The sequence below is a fragment of the Arachis hypogaea genome, chromosome 14 (genome assembly GCF_003086295.3).
Source record: "Arachis hypogaea cultivar Tifrunner chromosome 14, arahy.Tifrunner.gnm2.J5K5, whole genome shotgun sequence".
Classification (NCBI taxonomy): Eukaryota; Viridiplantae; Streptophyta; class Magnoliopsida; order Fabales; family Fabaceae; genus Arachis; species Arachis hypogaea.
Window position 1 is genome coordinate 118,621,451 of NC_092049.1, and position 18,464 is coordinate 118,639,914.

Here is an 18,464-nt window from a genome sequence, read left to right on the forward strand (position 1 = left end):
TGACCAATATTTCCTTCAGAATTCTCAAAGAAATCAGATACATCATAATGACTGGTGGGATTTTCAGCATCATTTGAAACAAAATTTGTTTCCTTTCCTTTGTCATCCTTTTTCAAAGATACTTGATAAAGATCGACTAGGTGCCTTGGATTACGACAGGTATGCGACCAATGACCCTTTCCACCTCAACGAAAACTATTATCCTCTGTTGATTTATTTTGCCCAGAGTTTCTTTCTTTATCCCACTTCTGGTGAGATCCTTTCTTGTGAACATAATTCTTCTTCCTTCCATAATTTTTCTTGTTACTAAAACCTTACCATTTACCTCTTCTGCGGTAATGATTTGCCGCATTTGCTTTAGGAAATGGGGCGGCACCAGCTGGACGCGCTTCATGATTTTTTAAGAGTAACTCATTGTTACGTTCAGCAACAAGAAGGCAAGAAATTAGTTCAAAATATTTTTTAAATCCTTTTTCTCTATACTGCTGCTGTAGGAGCATATTCAAGGCATGGAAGGTTGAGAAAGTTTTCTCCAACACATCATTATCAGTTATCTTTTTCCCACATAATTTCATTCGTAAGGTGATTCGAAACATTGCTGAATTATATTCATTTATGAATTTAAAATCCTGTAGACGCAAGTACGTCCATTCATATCAGGCTTGAGGAAGTATCACCGTCTTTTGATGATTATACCTTTCTTCAAGGTTTTTTCACAAATCTACAGGATCTTTTAATATGAGATATTCATTTTTCAATCCTTCGTCAAGATGATGACGAAAGAAAATCATGGCTTTTGCTTTATCCTTCTGAATGTATTATTTTCAGCTTTAATGGTATCTCCAAGATCTATTGAATCAAGATGAATTTCAGCATCTAGTATCCATGATAAATAGTTGTTTCCAGATATATCAAGAGCATTAAATTCAAGATGAGAGAGTTTCGACATAATGAAAATTTATTACTTGAGTCTTCCTAAAATTTGATCAGAGTCTCGTGCTGATAACGTGTTGTAAAATAAATAAATAAGAAAGATATAATAAATATAAAATAAAGAAGTATAAATAGAAGACTCTAGTATTAATATTTACTAATATAATTATCTCACTATAATAATAAAAGTAACTTATCATCTATCTATTCATTAGTATTATATATATTGCAACTTAAGAACTTAAAGAGAGAAATAGAGAATTATATATGAAAGGAGGAAGAGTATTTTTATTGTTATTGTGTGTTTATTTGAAATTGATACTTTCTCTATTTATACACTTAAATGGTCATCACTTTTCAACTTTCATTAAAGAATCCCGCTAGGGAGCCAATGTAATATTTATACAATGTGTACAATGGACTATAAGTTAAAAAATGAATATCACCCATACTATCCAGAATAACCATCCGGGTACCAGGGATAATAAACATCTCATGTCATAAAACCACTCATCCCCTTTTGGATCTAGAGTTCTGATACCATGTCATGAAACCACTCATCCCAAAAGTTTAAGTTGATAGAAAAAGGTAACACTAATGGTTTATATATCTAATACTGAATCGGACATCCCTAAATCTTCATTATACACATTGTACAAATATTCCATTAGCTCCCTATACTTTTTCTTCATTAAATTCATTGTCTTTTGAGAATGAACATCACATATGTAGTGATTCTTATCACAACATGAATAACATTTATCTGCATAAAACTTTTTATCAATCCATATTAAAATTAATAGAAAAGGACAAATAGGTCCTTGACCTTTTGCCCCGCGAACATTTTCGTCTTTGACCATTGAAAAATACTTTTAAGTCCCTGACGGAGGCATTTGAACGGATCAGTCCCTGACGGAGGCATTTGGACGGAGGGACTAATCCGTCCAAATTTTGTGAAGATTAGGGACTTAAAAGTATTTTTCAATGGTCAAGAACAAAAACGACCGCAGAACAAAAATGTTAGAGACCTATTTATCCTTTTCTCTAAAATTAATTTTTGAATTTTATCCCTGGAGAAACAAAAAAAAAAAGAAAAGGGTAAAGTCTAAACTCTAAAGTCTCAATCCAATTTATTGTCCACCCAAATTACGGAGTGGCCCATACGAGTATTAGGGTTCCGCATTTCACGAAACGCAGCCTTATAAATTCGACAAACGAGGGTTTTACATCATCACCATCAGGTTTCTGAACCTGTGAAATCTGCCATTGTTCCTGGAAAACGTGAGAACCTTCGTCAGCTCAAGCTAAGGTAAAACCTTTCTTTCGATTTCAGTTTTGGAGTTGTGATGGATTTCGTGTAATTTTTTTCCCGAAAAAAATTGTTTGTATTTAGTGTTTTTAACTCTTTCAGTTTTATTTTGGTTAAAGGATCGGAGGTCGATTGGGATTTTAAAATCTTGTAAAAAAGTTATTATCTTTGTTAATAGATGAGTTGCAGATGAACTCGTTATGAAACCGGGAATGATAATACTATGTTTGGTTTATTTAGTTGTTTGTTTTTGATCTAGAAAAGTAAATTATATCCTTTTTTTTCTTGTTTATGGGTATTATATTTCGATTTTTTTTTCTTTATAAATCTTTGCTTTTCGGAATTGATTCTTGAACACAATATTCGTGTAGTATGAATTTCTTTATTTATCCCCAAAAAATCGAGTCATTTCAAATAAATTGAAGACGCTTCTAACCTTATTCCTGAAGTGTCATTGTCATCTGATTTGTTTTAAAAGATTTATCTAGACCTGCCAGACAAATTTGAGAAAAAATTTCTTTTGAGAAAATATGTGGAAAACCAATGCGTTAATTTAGAATTTTCGTAGATGTGATTGAATGTTCACTTTGAGATGCTAGTGGAGGTGTTTGATTTTTATTGTTTATGTTAGCATTAACTCCTGTTGGTTATGGTTAGGCACTTAGGCTTGATTTTTAGGTTCTGTACTGTGCTTGTAATCTGCTAGCATGCTGATTATTGTTTCAGTTTTTGACTGTCTTCAAGCTAAAAATGGATGTGATTTCTTAACATGCATTAAAAGATATATTTTTGTATCTTTAGTAAACACCCAAATTGGTCCCAACAAATTTTTATTATTCTAGAAGTCCTTGAGATGGATTGGTCCGTTAAGAGGACTAAATTATCTTTTAATGATATTTTTCGAGACCTACTTGTGTTGTAAGAAAATTTGTTAGGAACTTATTTGTCTATCACGTATGTTAAAAATGTTATTGAAAATGATGGAAGGACCAATCTTTCCTATCTGGAATTTGTTGGGACCAATTTTGGTGTTCACTCTTTGTATCGCACTTGTGTAAAATTCGAAATTTTCATTGTAAATAATTGAAGATAATTTAAGGTATATTCTTATTTGTTCTCTGATGCCAACTTGCTGGTAGTCTCTATTTGTTTTGCACTTGATTGAATTGTCATTGTGGAGCGTTTTGTTAACTGTTAAGTAAATTGAGCTGCATTAATGTTATTGTTGAGCTTAATGATTGGCATGTAACTTAAGAGTACAGAAAATTGGGCCTGTTGCCAAGGCTAAAGATGAAACCTGATAACTATTATTATCATGTGTCCTTGCTTCTTAGTTTGTGTTTTTGGCTGCTAGGTAAACAATAACTATCTTGAACAACATAAACAATCACCAATCAAATAAAAATACACTATACCCTAATTTAATGCTACTAATTAAATTTAAGATTAATTTACTCTTTTAACCCTATTAATTCACATTATTCACACATTATTCAAAAATATTGTTCGTTACCTATACTTTTCTGTTTGTTTTTAGGGACAGGACATTGAAATAGAAATTCGGATATATAAATTTGTGTTTGAGGCTCAAAAGTGAATATTCTTTATTATTTTAAATTTTAAAAAATACAATGCATCAATAACAAATTCTGTTTATCATATTTCATTAAATAACATATTACACCATTTAAATCGAGACAATATTTGTTTGTAGAAAAGTCAAAATACTCAATAAAAATACAAATATAATCAATTTCGTTTTAGAAAAATCACATAAAAATGTTGTTTATTTTATTTTATACTAATATTTTATTCTATGTTTTTATTTATTAAATTTGCAAAGTTATAATACCAAATATAAATGTCATGGAAATGACAAGTCTACCCTCCTGTTAGCTTTGGTTCTTCACCCAAAAGTGAACCGAACACTCGAACAGCATCCATCACTTCGTGGCTTCTTACGCAACAACGCCATTCAAACTTTGTGATTACATTCAGGTAAACTAATTACACATTAACTGTTCAAAATTTTGGTTTGATTTTCTTATTGTATACATACATGTCTAATCTAAAACCCTCCTTCTTGATACTGATATCAAGTCACAAGGTGGACATTTTCGGAACCTAGAGGATTTGATACGGGGTTTTGCAATATGATAAGAATTAATGTCATTTTCATACTGATTTTCAAAGATTTCTTAGCTATAATTTCTTTATCTGTAATTTTTTTTGTCTATAATTTTTTCTCATTATAGTTTGTGAAAATGCTGCTTCATTTTATTTTTTCTTCCCTGGATCAGTACATTCCAATTTTTTGCTGTAATTGTTCTTCAGAAATTAGTATTGTGTAGAAGTATCCAATTTTACCTTGGATCTGTTGTTGTAAGTCTTCCCAAGTATTTATGTATTTTTTTATGAAATTTTTATCATGGTTCTTGTTTATGATTTTATTGAATTTCAAGGATATTCTGCAATCAGGTGTAGGTATAGGGTTGTACTTTTGTAATATGATTGGAATATGTAGTTTCTATTTTCTTCTTTCAAGTTTTTTAAATTCTAGTAAATAAGTGGCCAAATTTTGGGCAGTAGAACTTCTGCTAGATCATATTGCTCAGTATTGCTTGTTTATCAGGAGAAAACTCAATAGTGGTTGGGCTGAAAATGATAATAATCATGAAATCTTAACCCGAGTTTAGTTAGTTGTTGTCTGGGTGAATGCTTGGGGGTTCAGACACTTTAAAATTCTCTTGCTTTTGGAACTTTTATTTTTGAGATCAGTCTTCATAATATTGGCATGTAGACTTTTATATCTATGTGCAATGAAAGAACATTGCAAGTATGTTTCCAACTTCCAAGTAGTAGAATTTTGTGTATACTTTTGGGGCCTTTTAATTGATTGTCAATTATTTGTAGCTTAGCATTGCAACTTTGGGCAGTTCTGCCTGTATTAGTTTATCTTACATTGTGTTTGTTGGGTTTTAGTTTTACCTCCCTTCTTTATGCCTCGTGATGAGGAAAAATCTGAAATAAATTATTAAATTGAGCTAGGGAAGCAATGGCATGGAGAGGACATCTTTCAAAGAACATAAGGGAGCTTAGGTTTTTGATGTGCCAGTCGTCACCTGCAAGCTCACCTGCAAGGTTATATTTATATTCACTTTTTTTTGGGGGGAAATATCACCGCTTTATTATTTACATATCTTAGTGTGATTTGATTACTTACATCTTATAGATAGGTGAGTATCAATTAATGTTGTTTTTTTCATTATCTTAGGACATTTGTGGAAAAGAACTATAAGAAACTCAAGACTTTGAACCCGAAATTGCCAATACTGATCCGTGAATGCAGTGGAGCGGAACCCCAACTATGGGCAAGATATGGTATCACCATCTAAGTCCCGTTCTTATATGTTTAATCTGAATTTGTCACCATATTATTAATAAAAATTAATTTTGACTTAGAATAATATGTAATGTAGCAAGCATATCTAGGATGAAATGAATGAAAACAAATGAAACAGTAGAATCCACACTGAACAGCCTATTACAATTAGCAATGATCTTCATTGTTGCTGATTTCTTCCTTCCATATCATGGGAGACACAATTTTTAAGAATTTGATAGATCAGATGGATTGGATAGCAGCAGAACATTCCGGTGAATGAACTGCCTCCATTTAGTTGGCACTCATGTGGTCATTTCTCCTTGCGTCCCAATTTATGTATCTTGTGATGCGTGGCCTACTTGATTAACTAGCTGTTGGTTTACTCAACACTTTGGCTGAGTAAGCTCATTCCTGCAAACTGGTTCCCAAGTTGCAAAGTGCCCTCCTTCCTATCATTTGGACATAATGTATAACCACATTTGAGAGAGAATAATTTTATGGGGGTGAGTTTTACATCTTTTGAAAACTGAGATGCTCCAATTTTTGGCAAACTGTTGATATAAAACAAAATAAATTTGCATCTTCCTAGTTGCAAAATCTATCCCTGTTCTGAAATTATACATTTTTGCTCAAAGAAAAATACCATATAAACAATTGCTGAAAGAAAATACAATATTGTTTTTTTTTCTTAAATATTGATCAACAACTATAAATCCTTATCCACTATGTGGGTGTCAACTGCATGGATCAGACAGTGCAGTTACACCCTGTCATGAATCATATACGGAATTAGCTTATTTTTGCTCAGATTTCTTCCGATCACCTTATTCATAGTCTCTTTAGGTCTTTCTCTGTCCCTAACTAAGGTAGCTATCTCTCATCTTGTCTACCCTTTTGATGGGATGCTTTTCTAGTCTTTATATTTATACACTTGGAAAAGCCTTAAGTGAACAAGGTTTATATTTGGTAGGAGTCAAGAATCTTATGCAGGTTATGATTTCTTTTCTCTTGCTTTAGTATTTGCCTTGTTGATCTTCAACCTCTAGCGCTCTGTGCTGTTGGAACACATTCTAGTGGCTCGTACATACTTGTTCCAAAACAAAATTGATAATCTTAAAAAATTAGTAACATTGAAAGGTCTCCAAATATTGATTCCCTTTGCATCCTTTCAGCAATTTGATTAACAAATTTTTGCTGGGGTAAAAAATTTAAGATTACTCATTTGCAGTTTACTTTCACTGCCTTAGCCACTCATGTTCCATGTTTTCCCTACTAATGTTCCCACTTTCCCATTAACTACTCCATCTTTCTTCAGTTGCTTACTGCCTTTTATTCTCACCTCTCATTATTTCTTCTTATTTTTTGCTATTGCATACTAAATTTTTGAAAATGTTTAATCGTACTAAAAGAAGACCATACACAAGGTGGTTAAAGGAGATTGATGTGTAAAAAGTCTCACTATAAATGTGATATAAGGCACAATGACATTATTTAATCCATCTAATTGACCCCACCTAGTGGATAAGACTTTGTTGTTGTTGTTGTACTAAAAGGGGATCTTGACAATAACATCCTAGTTGATATAATTACCATACATTGTCTCCTCACATTCCACCAAATTGTGCACCACAAATAAGAACTAATGAAGAGTCTGACAATTCAATACAAAGACATCTTGATACCTTGTGTGAATAATAATAATAATAATAATAATAATAATAATAATAATAATAATAACTCAGAAACGGGATAAAGATAACAAATTCCTACCATTATTTACAGATTTTGGAGGACCTTGAAGAGTGCTTAAGGATTCCACTGACATAAAATGTGTATAAGAAATAAATCCACATATTTTACGTTAATTACACTGCATATTTACTGTCATGATATCTATCATTAGTGAGCCTTTGATACTTTCTTCTAATATGATTTTTTTTAATTTTTTTTATTTTGAAATAATTATCTGCGTAGTTGATCCCTCGTTTCTTTTGTAATTTGTTGCTTTATATTAGATTTTGGTGTTGAGAAAGGAATCAAACTGGAAGGCTTGTCGGAGGCACAGATCTCCAAGGCACTTGAAGATTTGGTGAAAGCTGGAGAGTCCTTGAAAGCCTGATATTGCACCTTCTCAGCCATCTGAAATTGAATAAAGCGCTCATGCTGCACTTCTAATTGAAGATTGCATATGTAAATTGTAGTTTCTCAAAAAAGACATTTTTTTTATTATGTAAAAAACATATTTTTTTATTTTTTTAATTCTTTTATTTTTATTACTAGAAATTTACTAAATATGCAAAAAAATAAAAAAAAATCTTTTTTCATTGAATTTTTTTATTAACTTAATAACATCCAAACAAATATATAGTATTTTTTATTATAAAAATTATTTTACTAAATATATTTATAATTACTTATATTTATTAAAAGTTATTTTTAATTTAATTTATTAAATACAGATGTTATCATTCTTAAAAATAAAAGTTTAATTAAATTAAGCCTAAGTCTGTCTACAGGATGAACATATAGTAAAGAATTATAAGAACTTGCTTGATTGCTTTTAGGTAATATCGGGTCTAATAATTAATTATGATAATTCTATTTTTATTCACCAATTAATTGTAATGATGCATGGGCGAAGAAGATGTGTGACTCTCAATCGGATACAAAAGGGGTAAACTATACCATCAATTATTTTAATTGGTAAATTATATCATCAATTATTTTAATTTGTTTTTTTTTTTTTTATCAAAAGTTCATTATCCTCCTATTACTGCTTATAATAAAAACTAGTGCGCTATATTTAGGTTTAATTATTTTGTTAATTTATATAGTTTTGTAAAAATTTTAATTAGGTTTTTATACTTTTTTTTTTTTAAGTGGATCTCTGCACTAATTTTTTTTATTAGATTCCTCTTGATAGTAATTAGTTTAATTGTATACAGGTCCAACTAAAAAAAAATAGTGCAGAAACTCAAATAAAAAAAAAGGTAGAAACTCAATTAAAAAATAATTAGTACAATAACTCAATTAAAAAAATATATAAAAATCTAATTAAAAATTTTGTAAAATTATAGAGACTAATAAAATAATTAAACTTTATATTTATTATGGTTTTATCAAAGCTTTGATATCTTTTGTTTTATTAGTACGTGTTTGCGTGTGGATAACGTTCTGAGTTTTGAGCCTTATTATATAACCCAAAATTAAACCATTATTAAAAGAAGGAAGAAGAAAAAACGCGTTGCTTGTGAGAAGAAGAAAAAGTTATGTATCTTTAATTTTTTTGAGTTATTATAGCATCAGTGCTTTTAATTTCAAAACACCAGCACCTACTGCTACTGTGAATTCAATTCAAGCCAATAAATGAAGCATTAAATTTCATCTAAGCTAGGAGACAACTTTGAACCAATATTTTTACCACCTTAACTGGCTTCATGATAAATTTCTCAACAAATTATTACTGTGAAGGTAGTTGAATGGAAATAGTAATGAAGCCATCAAGAAATTAAAGTACATAGACTGTCATGCCTTTTGCAACTTGCAACGCCTTCTTTACATCATATGGTAGCCAAAAAATTGTTGTTATTAGGTTTAATTATTTTGTCAGTTTTTATAGTCATTGAATTTTTAATTAGATTTTTATATTTGTTTTCGATTGAGTTCTTATATCATATTAGATTTTGTAATTAAGTTCTTATCATAACAAAAATAATAGAGAATTAACAAAATATTCTGCTAAACAAACTGACTATGTCTAACACTTTACTGAATATTCTATATAATTTAACAGAATATTCTGTTAATTTCAACGTTTTTGTTACGGTAGAAATTTACTTACAAAATCTGATATAGTATAGGGACCTAATTTAAAATATATATATATATATATATATTTATAAAGACCTAATTGAAAATTCGGTGAAATTATAGAGACTAACAGAGTAATTAAACCTTGTTATTATTATTAAAAAAAGTCATCAAACCACTCATCCAAAAAATTTAAAATCTTAAATTAAAAAAAAATATAACATAAATAGTTATATCTCTAAAACTCTCCTTTAAACAACAGCTTCTATTGTATTTGCTTTTTTTTTAAATAAGTCTTTTTTTATTTAATTTGTCTTTTTTTTTTTTTTTGAGATTTACTGAGGATCAAATTCTAAACATTTTGGACACAAAACCCTTAAATCTAGGGGTGACATGGGTAGGGTAGGTTAGGGTTTGGATCCAACCCTAACTCTACCCGTAGGTTGAGATTTTTATATAAATCCAACCCTATCCTATCCGCGGGTTGAGAATATCCCAATTCTAACCCTACCCGCTCTTAACCTGCGCGTACCCGACCCTACTCGCGAGTTACAAAAAATATACAACATTATTATATAACTTGATGATAATTTAAAATAGAACTGATTTTTATGTAAAAAAAATATTAAATTATCAATTAATAATTTTCTTTTAGTGGTTAAGAATCTTTTGCATTTAGTGAGAGGTCTTTGATTCAACATCCACTTAAAACATATTTTTATATAAGTATATAACATAAACATATATAGAGTGCGGATTGGTCGGATAGGGTTGAGACTCAACCCGCACTCAACCCGACCCCACAAGAATCTTACCTGTACCCTATCCTACCCACTGCGGATCGGGTTGGCAACCCTACCCCTCGGATAGGATCGAGTTGGATGAGTACCTGCGAGTAGGATACATATTGCTACCCCTATTTAAATCGATACAAAGAGACAACATGGATGATTATATCTCTACCAAATAATGTATGCGTACCTTTTTCCTCACTTATATGTATAATCTTAATGAAAGGTTATTACATGTACAAGAAATATTTTTATTTTTTTAGTTATTAATTTTTATTATAAAATATATACATAATTAAAATTAATGAGTAAAATCACTGCAACAATGTATTTGAAAATTGGAATGTGAAAGTTTTCCATTCTCAACATATGTAATTTATCCTCCACACTCAGTGATGTCACTACAATGATGTCACCAGAATTATGTCACTTTTTGCACACATAAATTGTTACTAACTTAGTATAAATACGAAAATGTATAAAATGTTTAGTCTTTTAACAATTTACTTGTCAATGAGGTTATCACAATATTTGGGCTCAAAATAAATTTGCTCATAAATTATTATAAATGTGTGGGGTTTTCTGAAAAATGCAAATTAGGATTTTCTATGCTAAATCGTACTAAGTAGGATTAGAAGTTAAATTTTATTAAGATCCATTGATACTCGCTTCAATTTTATTAGTAGTTTTTTTTTTTTTTTTGAGTATTAAATATTTAAATCGCTATAGGTAATAGGATATTATTAGGTATAAGGAAAAATATTGAGAATTAAATTTTTCAAGAAACATTTCTTAACATTTCTTTTAAATTTTGTCTTTCTCTATCCCTTAATATTTGTTTTATTAACTATTTTTTAAGCTAATTATTAGTTTAAAAAAAGTTAGCTCTCTAGCAAAATCATACATACGAATTGTCATTATTGTAATATTACACTGCATGTATATATCTATTTATATAAACGAAATTTAACAGTGGGACTAAAACTTAAATATTTATTGGAATTAAACTAAAAGAAAAATATTTATAAGGAATGAAACCAAATATTTTATAAGAACAAAAAAATTATTTAAGTATGAAAAACTGAGATATTTCATTCAAAAAAAAAAAAAATCCAAAAGATTGGTAGGAAGTAATAGAATGATGCTTCTCTAGTTCTCTTCCATATGAGGACAAAAGAAAAATAGTTAAACAAGTTTCAAGCGGACAAAAGGAAACAAGAAATGGTCATGGTTGTTAGAAGAAGGATCTAAGTCAGGAACCAGATGAATACGCGTAACAGAAGAGTAGGGAAAAACATTACTATAAGAAAAAGTAGGAGGAGTCAATAGAATATTTGTACAATAGAGGTTTATGGAGTATTAGAGATATAATCATTAGTGTTATTTTTTTCTCATTAGTTGAGGCTTTTGGGATGAGTGGTATCATGACATGATATTAGAGCTCTAGATCCAAAAGATTAAGAGTTCGATTCTTAGTGAACCCTAAAATCAGTTTAATATTTTAGAAAGATGTTTATTATTCCTAGCTAGTACTCGAATGGTTATTCTAAATAGTATGGAGGATGTTCATTGTACACATTTTACAAATAATTCATTGTCTTCTTAACGAAATCCTTACTATAATTAATAATGGGTCACTGATTTTACATTCACATATGATTATTTATATAATGACAAATTATATATATATTGAATTCTGATTTTATTATGTTTATGCTAATTGCTATGGTAATTATAAAGTGTTATTAAAATTAAAATTATATTTTTTATATTTTAGTAATATTTTTTAGTAATACTTTTAAAAAGGGTTGTTAAATAATAAAAAATTATTATTTTAATTTTAATAACATTTTTTAAAATATTATATAATTATCGTAACTATCATAATATAGTGATATTAAAATGACTATATATATACACATGAGTAAAATAAAAATAATGTTATATGATTAAGTCATTTTAATAATTAAGTTTATTCAAGTTTGCATAATAACTTAGAGATTAATAACTAAAATTTTTAGTTGAAAAAACAAAACTAAGATAAATTTAGTTTAAAAAATAATTTATTTACCTAATATTTTAAAGTGAAAAATAAAAATATGAATGTATAAGACAATACGTGATATATAGATCAGATTATCTTATCTGCATATTAATATTTATCTTTTAACTTCTTATTTAAAAAATATGTCATGTAATTCTTGTGCTACAGATTTTATTTTATTTTGTAAGTTTGTATTTGGTTATGTCTATGCATGTACAAACGATTTAGGGTTTAGGATTATGTTTGCATAAAGATGAAAATTCAGGTGAAATCGACTTTACGTGAAGTTGATATTTGAGAGCTGTGAGATAAAAATTTAGTCAAATTAGTCAAATCATCTTACGGCTCTCAAATATCAATTTCACGTAAAGTCGACTGCACTTGAGTTTCCACTTTACACAAAACATGTATATTTTTTTTAGAAACTCAGACGATGGTTTGAAAGATAAATTAAATTTTTATAATTTAGAGGACAATAGTGATTTACAATAATTAGTTGATTAATATAGACATAATATTGAATTATTTTTACTAGCGTTTAATAGCTGCAATTTTTGTTTAGATTATTAAAAATTTTAACCGGAACCAATTTTAGTCACTAATTTTTGTAAAATTATTTTTTGTTTTAAATTTTAAATTCTAAAATTTAAACTTTAAATTATAAATTATAAATTTTAATCTTAAATTCTAAAGTCTCAAAAAGATAAATATTTAAAAAATAATTTTACAATAAAAAATTTAATTAATATTAACAAACTAAAAATTAATTTTCTATATTTATTCATTATCAAAATGCAGATTTTCATTTTTATATATTATTTCTTTTATTTTACAATAATTAAAAAAAATTAGCATATTATTGTCTAATTCTCAATAAGATACTGATGAATATTAACGATGAACGTGCAATCCACGGTGCATACAATAATTGAATGAAAATCTAATAAACAATTTGATTTTGTTGATTTTGTTAAAATAATTGAACAAGGTAAGGTATAACTACCTATAAAAATTTTCGAAGTAATTAATAATAAAATGTAATAAGCTAAAATATATGTAATAGAAGATCATGCAATATTCCAAAGTAATAAAATTAAGATAATGTAAACGCTAGCTAGCTGTAATTATTATTAATTTAGTAGCCTTCAACCTTGCAGACGTAAACAAAACATGTGGCATATTTATTTCTTGAGAAAGTATGAGGAGCCAATGGAATATTTATACAATGTGGACAATAAAGATTTAGAGAGTATTAGAGATATAATCATTAGTGTTATCTTTTCCCATTAGCTGAAGCTTTTGGGATGAGTGGTATCATGCATGGTATTAGAGTGCTAGATCCGAAAGGTCAAGACTTTGAATCTTGGTGAACTCCAAAATTAGTTTAAATTTTTAGAAAGATGTTTATTAATTATCGCTAGTACTCGGATGGTTATTCTAGATAGTACGGGAGATGTTCATTTTGTAACTTAATAGCCCATTGTATACATTGTACAAATAATCCATTGTCTCCCTAACGGGATCCTTTCTTCTTTTATCTTAACGTCAACCTTTCACAATATATTATTTAATTTTAACTAAGTTGCATCCACACCTAGAAAATTAAATGCACACACAATATGTGCCAATATAGATAAATTGGCATTAGGCTGTGTTTGGAGAGACACACACTTGAGTCCAAAAGAACAAGAAAATTTTTAGATATCCAAGTAATAATAATGGAAGCTGTGGCACAGAAACTGGAGCAGCCTTTAATGGTGAATGATTATCATCGAAAGGAAGTGGTGTTTGGAGATGAAAAGGCTCAATCGCAGTTTACTATTAACACTAATCTTATTACTGCTGCTGATGAACTTCATGCCGGTAATAAAGCTTCTTCTAATATCTTCATCTGCTTCTTATTATTATATTATATATGCAGACCGTAAAAAATTAAGTGTAATTGTTTTTATATAAAATTATTAATTAAAATAATTTAATAATATATTTGATTAAATTATTATTTAAGAGTTTTTAATTAAAAATTTTATATAAAAATAATTATATGTAAGTCTTTATTATACATAAATTTTTTATTTATTTTGAATATTTTTAAGATAATAAAAATTAAATTATATATATTATAAAAATTCTAATACTACCTTATAAAGTCATTTATCCTAAAAATTTGGATAGTTAACGAAAGGTACACTCTTATAAAAAAATCCGAAGATTTGCATGCTTATGAATAATGTATGTTAGAGCATTTCATTTCATATAATAATAATAATAATAATAATAATAATAATTTTAGATTGATAATATCATTCTCTTTTAATTATATTTTTTTATTTTTTCAAAAATTACTCGTAATTCTTATTTTTGTATTTAAATATATGCAAATAATAATAATAGTAATTCAAAAATGTGAGAATTAACTAAATCAAATTAAAGCTATATATTTTCTTTTTTCACAGTAATGTCACCTGCATATATAATATAATGTATTAAGTATTTTTTTTTTTCTTTTTACCCATATTCTACCAATCCAACTAGGAAACAAAACCATAAAATTAAATCTAATAGGATGATTTTTGGGATGTCATATTCAAATTATATATCATATTATTATAGGACAAGAAGAACAAAATTTTTCTCATAAAAAATGAAAAAGAACATATAAATGAAGGATTTTTACTGTTGACAATTATTTATATACACAAACATATCATACAGTGAAAATTCAAGTGTAGTCAATTTTATGTAAAGTTGATAATTGAGAGTCAGTTAAATGATTTGACTAATTTAACGGCACTGGAATTTTCACCATATTATATATATAATATTGTTCCTGAGTTGATGAATTTTTTACTTAATTAATTTGTTCATGTAATTAATGAACAGGTTCTGCGACTGATTACAACACAAACGACTTTGGTCCAATATTAATACAAGAGGTTCTCAAAGGAACATACCACCACCACCAAGATGAGAAGGGTATTTCTGGAACAAAGGAAAAAAATTGGTTACCATTTCTGATTCTTCTTCTTCTTCTCATGAAGTGAATAATCCCCAGAAAGCATTGGAAGAAGAAGAACCAATAGGGGTAGTAATTTCAACGACGGAAGAAATAAGAGAAATATATCTGAAGAAGATATATATTATGCCACCAAACCATGAATTCTATTGCCCTAATTGTAACGTTTGCATTGAAAAAGTGGTTTTATGCAAAAGTCGAAAAGAAACAGATTCTCCACAATTTACTCAACAACAAGAACCTTCAATCAGATGCTCTGCATGCTTCGGTTTCCTCATTGAAAAGGGTACTTATTAATTATTTTCACTTTATTTTACTTCTAATTTTTGCATATAGCTGTAATAATTTAATTTTGATACACTTTTAATATGTGTATGATCATTCTAAAAAAATAAATATATATAATTTTACGATAGTATAAAAGGTTTTACAGTGTCAACGAATTAAAGTTATACATACGGGTGGAAATTTAGATAAAGTCGATTTCACGTGAAGTTGATACCTGAGATTCGTTAGATGATTTAATTGATTTGACTAAATTTTCATCCAATGACTCTCAGGTATCAACTTCACGTGAAATCCACTTCACCTGAGTTTTCACCATATATTTATCAAATTAGTCATGTGTTACTTTACACCTTTTTAATATATATATATATATATATATATATATATATATATATATATATATAATGCAAATAATTAATTTAATGCATATAATATTAACCATATTAAGTGTATAAATTATATAACACCTTTTATTTGTGAAAAATAGAATAAACTCGTAAATTGGATTTTAGTGATTTTTGTGTAAAAAAATTTCTTTGTTATTTACGAAGTAGTAACCATGTAAATTATTATAAGATAAAATAATTTCTTAATATTTGAATATGTCATTTTTTTTAATTTTAAAAAAATAGCTAATTTAAAAAATGGTTTTCTTTTGTACATGAGAGGATTAATATGTCCCTTACTAATGAATTTTGGGAAACTGTTCCCAATTTATGGATAAGTTAATAAAAAATGATAAAATATGATAATATTTTTATATAAATAATTTAATTAATATGTGATTTAAGAATACATAATAAAATTATTAATTAAATTTTAATAAAAATAGAAAATTCAAATTTATTAAATAAAAAATTAAAATTTTTTTGTTAATAACAATTTTAGTATGTATTTTAAAAGTACATATCAACTAAATCATTATATTAATATGAAATAACATATCACACAAGGAAGGTAGGCATCAGACTTGGACATAATATATAAACTGATAACTAATAAGTATCGTAATCTTAGAAAAAAAATTATATAATTTTACCCATTGACTTAATTTATTTCTATATGCATGGTCAATTAACCTAAAAAGTCATATTCACATACATAATATTTTCGTTATGGTTGCATTTCTTTTCATTTTTCTTTTTCTGGAGGCGCTTATGATTGTTAATTTGTCGCTTAGTGTGTTATTTTCTTCTTATCTTTTGGCTATCTTATTTGTATTCGAAAGTATCGTTGAATTCAACTTACAAATTTAAAATATATATTAAAATATTAAATATATATAATATTTAATTTTTTATATTTCTTTTCCCATATTTATATATGTGTGAGATATTTTTCAATTTAGTAGCTAGCTTTCTAGATCCAGACTTTAATTAAGTTCTTAATTTCTTTAATTTTGAACAGGTAGAGAGTGGTTTTCTGGTTCCTACCAATTAGTGCTCCAGCCCCAGGTAACTGTTGTGATAAACACAATAGATATAGATGTCCATTAATATCATGGCTAGATAACTCAGTTCTTATTTTATCAAGAAAGAATGTACATTAATGAAAGTTGAAAATTTTCCTTCATTATGCCTATAAAAGGAGGTTAAGCCTCCGTCAATATTACACACAGCAATAACAAATACTTCTCTTTCTCTTTCTCTTTACAACAATAAAATTATCTTCTCTCTTTATACACTATTAATAATTTCTCTTTATCTATCTTTATTTTTTGGTGACTCTTTATCTATCTTTATGTTACTGCATATAAATATATAAAGTATTTTATCAAGTTACTTATATTAATATTAGAGTCTTCTATTTACATTTTATTTTATATTACCTCTTCCTTATTTATTTATTTAGTTATTTTATAACACGTTATCAGCACGAGACTCTGATCAAATTTTTAGGAAGACTCAGAGAATGGCAAGGATATGTAATGAAGATGTATGCCTTGTGGATAGTGCAAGTTCGCACACTATTCTCAAAAGTGATATATATTTTACCCATCTTGTGCCAAAAGATGAATATGTTAATACTATTATTGGCTCAGGCAATGTGATAGAAGGCTTCGGAAGAGCTATAATTTTGTTTCCTGGAGGAACAAAATTAATAATAAATAATGCACTGTTGTCTACCAAGTCTCGTAGAAACTTGTTGAGCTTTAAAGATATTCGCCGAAATGGATATCATGTTGAGACAATGAATGAGAAAAATCATGAGTATTTATGTATCACAACTCATGATTCAAATAAGAAAGTTATATTAGAAAAATTACCCTCACTTTCATCTGGGTTGTATTATACGAAGATTAGTGCAATTGAATCACATGCCATTATAAACCAGAAGTTTATTAGCCCAAATGAGTTCATAACTTGGCACGACCGATTGGGTCATCCGAGAACAACCATGATGAGGAAAATTATTGAAAACTCTCATGGACATTCACTAAAGAACCAGAAGATTCTTAAAACTAGTGAATTTTGTTGTGCTACGTGTTCTCAGGGAAAGTTAATTTTAAGGCCATCATCAGTAAAGATTGGATTTGAGTCCCCTGAATTCCTAGAAAGGATTCAAGGTGATATATGTGGACCTATTCATCCACCATGTGGATCTTTTAGATATTTTATGGTCTTAATAGACGCATCTTCGAGATGGTCACATGTGTGCTTATTATCTTCTCGCAACCTGGCGTTTGAGAGATTACTGGCTCAAATTATTCGATTAAAAGCACAATTTCCAGAAAATCCAATCAAAGCAATTCGTCTTGATAATGCTGGTGAATTTACTTCCCAAGCTTTTGATGCTTATTGTATGGCTAATGGAATAAGTGTTGAACATCCAGTAGCTTATGTTCACACACAAAATGGGTTAGCAGAATCACTTATTAAGTGCCTCCA

General features: G+C 28.2%; 2 protein-coding genes across 3 annotated transcripts; both read left to right on the forward strand.

Moving 5' to 3' along the window:
* The first annotated feature begins 4,134 nt into the window (after nt 1-4,134).
* LOC112743823 (NADH dehydrogenase [ubiquinone] 1 alpha subcomplex subunit 2-like) lies at nt 4,135-7,799 on the forward strand. 2 transcript variants are annotated; one of them, XM_025793172.3, is made up of 4 exons: nt 4,135-4,240; nt 5,291-5,383; nt 5,517-5,623; nt 7,643-7,799. In XM_025793172.3, the coding sequence occupies exons 2-4, from the start codon at nt 5,298-5,300 to the stop codon at nt 7,744-7,746; spliced, it is 297 nt and encodes a 98-aa protein (XP_025648957.1). In that variant the 5' UTR covers nt 4,135-4,240; nt 5,291-5,297; the 3' UTR covers nt 7,747-7,799. The 2 variants fall into 2 exon arrangements, with proteins under 2 accessions (XP_025648957.1, XP_072072211.1); XM_072216110.1 differs by having other exon boundaries at nt 4,161-4,240; nt 5,296-5,383.
* A 6,141-nt stretch (nt 7,800-13,940) lies between these two features.
* LOC140178877 (uncharacterized) lies at nt 13,941-17,612 on the forward strand. The gene is made up of 3 exons (XM_072216111.1): nt 13,941-14,135; nt 15,156-15,574; nt 16,984-17,612. The coding sequence occupies exons 1-2, from the start codon at nt 13,991-13,993 to the stop codon at nt 15,314-15,316; spliced, it is 306 nt and encodes a 101-aa protein (XP_072072212.1). The 5' UTR covers nt 13,941-13,990; the 3' UTR covers nt 15,317-15,574; nt 16,984-17,612.
* The last annotated feature ends 852 nt before the right edge of the window (nt 17,613-18,464 follow it).

Coding starts and splice junctions, on each gene's coding strand:
- LOC112743823 (XM_025793172.3), top strand. CDS start 5,298: ATGGCATGGAGAGGACATCTTTCAAAGAACATAAGGGAGCTTAGGTTT. Junction 5,384..5,516: donor CCTGCAAGCTCACCTGCAAG/GTTATATTTATA, acceptor TCATTATCTTAG/GACATTTGTGGAAAAGAACT. Junction 5,624..7,642: donor CCAACTATGGGCAAGATATG/GTATCACCATCT, acceptor GCTTTATATTAG/ATTTTGGTGTTGAGAAAGGA.
- LOC140178877 (XM_072216111.1), top strand. CDS start 13,991: ATGGAAGCTGTGGCACAGAAACTGGAGCAGCCTTTAATGGTGAATGAT. Junction 14,136..15,155: donor TGCTGATGAACTTCATGCCG/GTAATAAAGCTT, acceptor ATTAATGAACAG/GTTCTGCGACTGATTACAAC.